Source organism: Notamacropus eugenii, chromosome 1 (genome assembly GCF_028372415.1).
Source record: "Notamacropus eugenii isolate mMacEug1 chromosome 1, mMacEug1.pri_v2, whole genome shotgun sequence".
In the NCBI taxonomy this organism is placed as follows: Eukaryota; Metazoa; Chordata; class Mammalia; order Diprotodontia; family Macropodidae; genus Notamacropus; species Notamacropus eugenii.
Genome location: NC_092872.1, coordinates 282,902,206 through 282,911,748, shown reverse-complemented (window position 1 = coordinate 282,911,748; position 9,543 = coordinate 282,902,206). Strand labels below are relative to the sequence as shown.

At 47.7% G+C, this 9,543-nt stretch overlaps 1 protein-coding gene across 2 annotated transcripts in view; it reads left to right on the top strand.

Moving 5' to 3' along the window:
* The first annotated feature begins 1,310 nt into the window (after nt 1-1,310).
* The window catches only part of C1H10orf90 (chromosome 1 C10orf90 homolog), a 140,459-nt gene continuing 132,226 nt past the window's right edge, over nt 1,311-9,543 (top strand). The window contains exon 1 of one of the 2 annotated variants that reach the window (XM_072629054.1): nt 1,311-1,641. In XM_072629054.1, coding sequence (XP_072485155.1) covers nt 1,479-1,641 — 163 coding nt within the window. In that variant the 5' untranslated portion in view covers nt 1,311-1,478. The remainder of the gene's footprint in view (nt 1,642-9,543) is intronic. The other variant, XM_072629051.1, reaches the window with a different exon arrangement.

Here is a 9,543-nt window from a genome sequence, read left to right as displayed (position 1 = left end):
ACAAATGTGTATGTGTGTGTGTGTGTATCCTTCTTTATCTGCACACATGACATTCTACCAGGATAGAAGGCAAGTTTCCTGAGGAAAGGCAGTGTTTGCTTTTTGTTATTGCATGGAATTTTCTTGGCAAAGATTCTGCAGTGCTTTGTCATTTCCTTCTCCAGCTCATTTTACAGATGAGGAAACTGAGGCAAACAGGGTGAAGTGACTTACCCAGGGCCACCCAGCTAGGAAGTGTCTGAAGTTGTATTTGAACTCAAGTTTTCCTGACTCTAGGCCTGGCACTCTATCTGCTGTGCCGTCCAGCCTGGCACCTAGCAAACACTTAACAAATGTTCATGACATTGAATAGGATTTTTCTCAGGTTTGCTGGACATCTGAGATCAAAACCAGGTTTTATTTTTGTAAAGTTTTCAGAGGGCATATATATTCCCAATCATGCTCAGAATGAAATCTTACTGGCACACCTGTTAGGAAACTCTGATCAGATAGAACTGTGGCAGCCTGTGTCTCTCCAGAAGAGAAACAGTGTGTGAACTATTCCCTGGGGAAGGCAGACCCATGGGGGAAGCTGCCCCTGCGCCCCCCCACCTCTCCCAGAAAGTCTCTAGTGCATGAGCCTCAGGAGGAGTAGGCTGCTCTCCCTCCTCGGGACTTTTACATCTAAGAAAAGAACTCAGCTTTTCATTCTGGTCTAAAAGGATGTTATGGGTCTAAGAGATTAAGCAAATTCCCAAATGTGACATTTCTAACTGCCCTGGGCCAGGATTTCTAGGACAAGGGAATGACAACTTTGTGTTAGGCTGAGTAGAATGCTGGACTCAGAGACAGGGAGATATTGGTTCAAGCCCCACCACTGACATTTATTCATTGTGGGACTCTAAAGCAAATCCCTAAACCTCTCTGAACCTCAGTTTCCCCTCTGTGAAATGAAGGGGTGTGGCTAGCTGACCTCCTGGGTCCCTTCCAGCTCCAAGACTATGGTCATATGTGCTTAGATCGGGAAAGACAGGAAGGCAAGCAGGAGAGACACCCATCCCAGGCACAGACTCTGCTCAAGCAGCAGGGCCAAACAGGTTTCACCTTTCCAGAGAGCCCTCCTTAGTCCAGGGAGCAGGGCCAACATCCAAACAGGCTGAGAGCAGGGAATGTTAATCAGAAAGCTGAGCAAGCAATCTGTGTGCAGGCTCCCAGCTGAGCTGGCCCCGCCCCTCCAGCCCAGCTAGGGCCAGCCCAACCAGGGCCAGCCCAGCCAGGCCAGCCCCGCCCAGTCCTGCCCAAGTCAGCTCAGCTCAGCCAAGACCAAGTCAGCCCAGCCCAGCCCTGCTCAGGTCAGCTCAACTTAGCCAGGCCCCACCCAGCCAAGGAAAGGCACCCTAACACCTCTCAGTGTTTCCAGTTCAGTCCTCCCCTGGAACCACTATCAGTTCCTTCAGGTCTGAAACTGCTCCTGACCAAAGGCTCTCCCCTGTGCCAATATGCCCTCCTCAACAGCCCAAATGCCCATCCTTTGGAGGAGCTCAGGAAAGGTTCCTGGGGACTCCCGGGTGAGGTCTGGAGGACAGGCACCTGGGAGATGCCTGGCTTTTGGCATGGAAACCTGCTTGGTCCCCAGCCTCTTGGAGAGCACATTCAGCCACGGTAAGTCCTTCAGGTCTCATCTATTTCTCCCTGGGTCCACTTCCTTGGTCTGTGCCAGGTAACTTCCTAGGTTACCCATCCCTCCCCCTGTCTACCTCTCAGGATGGAGATCCTGGGCTGGAGGCAGGTGTGAGGGCGCAGAGGAGGGGGACACTGAAAGATGTGGTGAGTGCTGGGGGAGCCAGGACTTGGAACAATTGGGTTTGAATTCCCTTCCTCCACTTCCTCTCTAAGCCTTGTCTCATCTGTGTAATGAGTATACCACGAGGAAAGAAGGAAAGGAGGAAGGAAGGAAGGAAGGAAGGAAGGAAGGAAGGAAGGAAGGAAGGAAGGAAGGAAGGAAGGAAGGAAGGAAGGAAGGAAAGAAAAAAGGAAAGGAGGGAGGGAGGAAGGGAAGAAGGAAGGATGGATTAAGAACGTCTTACAACAGTTCTTGCAGTACACAAAGTAGACTTTATGTAAAGAATTCTGAAAGAAATCCTTGTTCCAAAAACCCTGTGTTAACTTTCCTGTCCAGATTGTGCTATCCCTCTGCTCCTGTACCTTGGCACTCTGTGGTCTCCCATCTCCCCCCAAACCCCACCCCCAAAACACAAAGCCTTCCAAATGAAAGCAGTGGAATGAACACAGAGATTGCTGCCTCAGCTGCCAAGCTGGGGGCTTGACTTGAGACCTCCTCGATGAGAGAAGAGGCCTTTGTCCCCACCTTCCCCCACCCCCATGTTCGTTGTCCATCTGTGTTTCTCTACTGCCTCAAGCCTCTGTCCCTGAAACCCAAGGGGCTCAAGTCCTCTCCTGTCCAGCCCCAACGTGTCTGGTCCCAGGGCAGGGATGGGCAAACTGCAGTCTTGAGGCTACCTGTGGCCCTCTAGGTCCTCAAGTGTAGCCCTTTGCCACATGTGCCTTCAAGGCTGCAAGCTGGTCTGTTCCATTGTACTTCCTTTGGCTCTTGTTTCTCTGACCCCACGTGTGTCCTTGGACTCCTAAGTGTCCTTGAACCATGTGTCACTTCCCCCCCTCCCCTGTTGTATGACCCCATTCCTTCCTCCCTCCTTCTCTCCCTCCCCCAAGTGTGCAGGAAAATTGGCATTGTGTAGAAATTGCTTTCAATAGAGGGCTTCGATTACAAAAATCAAGAACTGTCTGCATATACCAGGAAACTGAAGCACACAGAGGTTAAATGCCCAGGGTCATGACTAGTAAGTATCTGAGAATGAATTTGAACTCAAGCCTTCTTGACTCCAGGCCGGATCCATTTTGCCTGCAATGAGGCAGCAGACAGACAGACATTATTTTCATGGGGTTATTTTAGGGTCATGGAGTTGGAAGCAATTTAAAGACTGTCTTACTTGACCCTCATTTTACAGATGAGGAAACTTTGGAGAGAAAGACAGTGACTGACCCAAGGTTACTGACAGAGTTCACTATCAGTCCTGGGTTCTTCTCGGATGGGAACTAGGCCTGGGAATACAGATAAAAACTCTAACTGGCCCCTGGCCCTTCTGGAGTTTACTTCCAGATGACAGCAAGTGATGTCTTGCCAGTTGCCTTCCAACCCAGCTCCTTGGGGTCCAAAGTCTTGAAGCGTTTTGGGCTCAACCGGCCAAAGGCACCAGTCCTACCCTGGGAAACTGGGAACAGGCTCTTGCCTTCAGGGATGTTCCTTCCCAAGAGAAGACACAACAGGCCAAGCCAACAGTTCAGGGAGCCACTCCCTGCAGCCTTCTGGCCTCCAGCTCCCGGCTATGAGCTAGATTTTGCTTCATCTTATTGGGCACTAGGTCCGTAGAAAACTCTCTGTAGTCTTTCCAGAAATGCTCCCCGCTCTGCGTTCCAGCATCTCCTTATGTGTCATCATGTTGTTGCTTCTTCTTGTTCACAAGGATGAAAATGAACCTTTAAATACAGGGCCCACCCAGGTGGCATATCACTGCCTCAAAAGAGGGATCAATCCCTCTGTCTAGTTGGGAAATCTCTTTTGAGGAAGCTGGGAATTTCCACATTATTTTGCATTTTAGGATTTTTCTTTTCTTTTCTTTGGTTTTTATTTACTTATTTTTTGGTCTGTTGTCCTCACTCTACAGACTGATCCCACTGTGACATATATAGGGGCTGGAACAACTTAGACCTTCTGAGAACTGTCTTGGTCTGGCAGAGGCCACCCAGGGTTTTCAAAGGTTTTAGCAGCAGAGCCCACACTCTGATAGGTCCTGTGGAGTGGGAAAGGAATCTAGAATAGGTTCAGCAATTAGCTAGGTGAGAGATTCAATCCCAGAGAGTTAACTATCAAGGGCTGCTATCTATGCATGTGAAAGAAGTGCCCACACAAGGAAAATCATGAACAAAGAAACTAGGATTAAAGAGATGTTTGATTTTCATGGAACCTCAGAGCTGGAAGGGCTGTGGGAAGCCATGTAGCCCATCACACACTAGAAGTAGATGGGCTAGTAGAAAGAGCCCTGGATATGGAGTCAGAGAACTTGGTTTCCATGTTTCCATCTGCTACTTACTACTTAGGCAACCTTATCACCAAGTCACTTTAAGCCTCTAGCCCTTGGTTTCCCCACTGGCAAAAGGAGGGGCTTGGACTAGCTAGCCTCTTAGATCTCTGAGCTCTGCACCTAGGACCCTGTTAATCCCCTCAACAGTATCTCAAAGAAGTGACCATCCAGTCTCTTCCTGAAGATCTCCAGAGGAGGCCCCACTCCTTCCCAAGGCAAAACCCTTCCCCATTGGGACAACCCAAATGGTTATATTACATTGATTTGAAATTTCCTACTTCTGTTGCCTGGAGTCAAGCAGAAAAAAAAAAATTTCCTTCCCATGGGGCAGGCTCTGCATCCTTGAGGAAACATTTCCATGTTCACCTAAGCCTTTTCTTCTTCAGGATGGACACCACCCTGCATCTTTACCAGACCCTTGTGTGGCACAAATTTGAGGCCCTCCACCATCCAGGTCTGGACCTGTCCTGGTTTCAGAACTATTAGCATAAACAGTCTGGACACACCCGACAGTTTCTCCCATGTGAAAACACCAAAGACACTTAGCTAATCGTATGTCATCTTTCTAATGTTTACCTTGCACTACCCTAGCTCTCCTTATCTACACAAAGAATTCTTGAGTTCTAAGTTTTAAGTAGGTTGTATATGTGAGAGGTAATAATGCATAGTTACTAGAAAGCTAGCCTTTGAGTCAGGAAGACCTGAGTTCAAGTTTTACCTCTATTTCATGCTGGCTGCATGATTCTGGATGAGTCTCAACCTGTGTGTGCCCTAGTCAGCTCTCTAAGATTGTAAGTTGTGAAGCAGGTGCTAATCCACATTGGAAGTGGTCCTCCCAGTAGGTCCCAGAACTGATAAAGTCACAAATCTGGTCTAAAAAGTTGTATATAGTGCTGTCCTTGCTTTCCTTGCAAACTTTGAAGACCTTTTTATTTGTTTCAGTTCTTTGCTGGTGATACTGAAGGGTAGAACTTTTTAGAAATGTGTTTGTGTGGACTTGGGTTTTCTCCATTATTTCATTATTCCCTCCGGCCATCACTTGTGTGGTGAGCTGGCTCTGGCTGAGGAGTCTTTTAGTTACAAACAAGAGAGAGGTGCTGCTGGGGAGATTCCATCTGAGCCTTGTTTTGAGGTCAATGATGGTGGCACCTCCCTCTCTGTAAGGAACTGGCATTCAGAGAATATCTGCTGAACTAAGTGGACTTTTATCCCTGGGGGATATTGGGAGTTCTAGGTCATCTTCCCCTCTCTCAGTCAAGCATGCTCTATAGGAAATGGGATAGAGAAAGAGGTAAGAGGGCCAGAAAAGTGTGATCAATGCTGACTAGATTAAAATGTACCAGAGAATTGGGCTGAAGGAGGGGATGAAGCAGAGTGAAGACAGGGCTGGATTTTTAATCAAGAAAACCTGGGTTCAAATTGTGCCTTTTCATTTAATAGCTCTATAACCTTAGGTGAGCCACTTAATCTCTGTGAGCCTTGAGGACAGTCAACAAACATTTAATAAGTGCCTACTATGTGCAGGCACTGTGCTTTGCATTGGGAATACAACAGTATAATGGGAGAGGACAACATGTGAAAGGAAGCTGTAAAATGGGGGGGAGAGGAAAGACACCAGTCACCAAGTGAAGAGATGGCTGGCTTGGTTCTATGAGGTTCTGTGAGGAGACCTTTGCTCCACCCTCCATTCAGAGAGGTCCCAGCAGCATCCAATTACTGATGGGCTGTGAGTACCAAGGCTAATGTGATCTTGCAGGTTGTTGATGGTCCTGGGAGCACAAAGGAGTGCAGCCTGGTCGGGGATGAAGAAATGCTGAATACCTTCCAGAACCACTGCCTCCAGTACAAGTAATAGCTGAGTAAGAATCTGCAGCAGCAGGGATGAGGGCTTCTGCAGCCCTTGTTTGTGGATCTTGAGGGAGGGGGAAGCAGCCTGTCCCATTCTGGAATAGCTCTTATGGCTAGCAAGCGCTTTCCAACATATACCCTTAATCTTTGTCTTGGCAACTCCTCCTGCCTCATCCCCTACCCCTTAGTTCCTAGTTTTACCCTCTGGCATCAAACAGAACAAATCCAATCCCTCCTGCCTGACTTAGAACCTATAAAATAATAGAAGACAGCTCTCTGGCACTCCCAAGTGTTCTCTTTGAACTGAAGATGCATAGGAATGTTGAAGTCCAGTTCATGTGTATGTAATATTCATGTGGGCATCCACCTCTGCCGTGCCCCATAATGCTTTCAGCTTCATCATGCCATGTGACCCCTGGGATTTAGATCCCTGATGGCTCCCCAACAGATCAGCAGGGAAGGCATTTCTATCTGGAGGCAGATGGTGGGAAAGGGGAGACATCAAAGACTGACTGGATTTTAGTTGCCTGCTCCTTCATGGAGGGCATGGAGTTTGGTCTTTGACTGTCTGAGTTTTTGTTTTCTGTTTCCTCTTTGTTCAAACAAACCTGCAACTTTGATGTACTTTTAACTATCCTTGTGTCAGACCCCGAGTGGGAGAGGAGGTTTGTATTCTACGGGGAGCAAGCCAATTTTTGAGCATCTCCAAGAGGGCTGCATTTGGAGGTGGTTGGAGGCTCAGGTCAGTGCTTTCCAACTATGGACAGTCCATGTTCAATGCACTGACATCAAAAGTTGCTTTATAAAATTTCAAATACCAATAATTGTTGTCACATTTCTAAGTTGGACAATGCAGAGGCTTCTTCTTGGTTTCTGGTAGGGTTCATTGGCTGTGTGGAGAATATGGAATGAATGGATGCATAAAGCATTTACTAAGTGTTTACTTTAAGTCAAGCACTGTGCTAAGGACTCAGGATACAAAGAAAACCCTGTGCTAAGTGCTGGGGAAAAATATGGCTCACCCTCAAGGAGCTTACATTTTATTGGGGGAGCATACAGCATGTGTACATAAATGTGCACAGGTAAATGTGCACAGAATAATGGGTGATGCGTTAAGGAAAGCCTCAGTGGAGGTATGGCACCTAAGAGAAATCTTCAAAAAAGTCAAGAAGGGGGAAAATGCAGTTATGGATGGAAAACATTGAAAGCCTGGGAAGCAACCAAATCAATGCCATGGAGGCAGATGGCTTAGCCTTTTTTTAATAGGAAGTGGAATGATTAGGCTGGTATGTAGACTATGAGGGCAAATAATGGGTAATCAGTTGGGAAAGAGAGGCTAGAGCCAAGTGGATTTTTGGCCTCGGAGATAGAAAGACAGTGTCCCAAGTTAAAGAGGAATCATGATTTGTTTTGGGAATGAACAGACCCTCATCAAGGAAATCAAAGCTCGCATATTGACTCAGGTGAGGAAGGTGATGATGAGCATGGAGCCCTTCAGTAACTGGGCTCTGCCAACAAGAAAGGAACAAGACAACCAGCGGGGGATCCCCTTTTACAGTGGAGAGAAAACAATGGTGTCTCCTTCAGTACACTGAGGAAGTTGCCATGGTTTCTGTCATCTAACGTCTCCAGGCCCAGATCTTTATTTTCCTTCTTGCTGCAAACAAGGGTGAAGCTAACAAGTATGCAGCAAATCTGTTCTTGAAAAGAGATTTCAGTGCCCACCCTCCTCATCTCTTTCCTTTCTTTCTTTTCTCCTTCCCTCCCTCTCACTTTTCCCTCCCTTCTTCCCATCCTTCTTTCTTTTCTCCCTCTTCTTTCCCTCCCCTCCATGCTCTCTTTCCCATCTGTCCAAATTTATTGACCATAACTATACATAGTCCAATATTCTACCTTAAGACTATTGTAAGGATGACCTAGCCCAGTGTAAAAAGTACTGACTTTTGAAGGGGAAGGATCTGGGTTTGAGATCTGATTCTTACCACCTATATAAACTTGAGTGAATGGACTTCATTTGAACCAGAGTCAGGCTACACATACCTCCTTCTCATTTCCAGTGCTCATGCCCCTCCCCCACTTCCTATTTTTTAGATTGGATCTCCCTATCTCACCAAGTCTGGTCATCAGCCATCAACCATTCACTGGTCCAAGCCCCCTACTATCAGCATGGGAGCTTTGACCTACTCTGCTTCTGACCTGGGTGAACTTGCCCCTGCTTAGGCAGCTTGTTGGCCCCTCACCCAGGGAGGGTTGTAGCACATTGGTGCTAGGCTTAATGCAGATGCCTGATCAGTTTCACCCTACTGCACCTCAGAATTCTTAAGCTTCAGCAAACCAGCAGCCTCAGTGGGTCCAGAAGCAGAAACTACTGGTGTAGCCCTGCACTCCTGGCCTCCACACCCATTTAGAAAGGGCTTTGAAGAGTTCCCCTCCACAGTCCTCCCTGACTTTGGGTCCATACAATCATGGATCCCTTCCAGAGAGAACCTGAGATACCTTGGGAGCAGGTTGCCAGCATGCATGGCCCCCAGGCTCCTGGGCTGCTCCACACAGCCTGTGCTCCAGAGGAGCCCCAGGCACCATAGCAGCCTAGCCTTCAAAAAGAGTTCTTCCTGAGCTTCTTCCTTTCATTAGATGGTTGCTAATTGTCAGGACCTTCCAGGGCCCTGATCTTTCTTCCCTCATTCAGTTGTCAGTAGGGGTTCTTTCTCACTCAGCTTCAAAGGTGACATCCAAAGTTGCCTTCTCTGAGCTGGGCTCTCCCCTAGCCTATGCTTTTGCTAAGTGCTGATAGAGGCCATTAGGAGACTTTTGGTGGGAGGGCTTGGGGAGAGGGTCAGGGGAGACAGTGTCATGAGGTTTGATCTGAAACTTTTGTTTCCTCTTTGGAGCTAAGATGTATGTGTTTGTCTGCTGGCTGACTTGTGACTCTCACAATTTACTGAAGCCCTTTTCTCTTTGTCCTCTCCCCCTCTCCTCCTCCTCCCCTTCCCTCTTTTTTTCTCCTTCCTTTTCCTCCTTCCTTCTCCCCCTTCCTCCTCTTTTCCCCCTCCCCTTCTTTTCCTTCTCCTCCTTCCACTCCTCCTCTCCTTCCCTTACTCCATCCCCTCCCCCTCTCCCTCTTCATCATTGATTTAGTTAGCTATGCTTTGAGATTCCTACCTCAGACTGTTTCTTTGATTGGTCACCATATGGTGTGGCCATTATATTCAACTACCACTTGACTCCAGACTTAGTCGGGGGAGGAGGGAGCGAGGGAAAACTTGCCTTTGGCATCAAGGCCCCCAGGATCCTCAAATCCCATTTTGAGAGGAGGTTTTAATGAATTCAGCAGAACTGTCTGTAGCTATGATCAAACATAATTGCCTACAATTTCACACCCACGGTATCCTCTGTGATCAGGAGTGTTCCCGGAAGCTCAGCTTTCTGCAGTCTCATCACCATGGAATCACCCACCAGCTGAGGAATTCCACTTTTCACATGCACTTGAGTGAGACGCTTGGTGAATTTCCATGGGATGCCAGTGAGAGGCCCCTGGAGCAATCCCATTAAG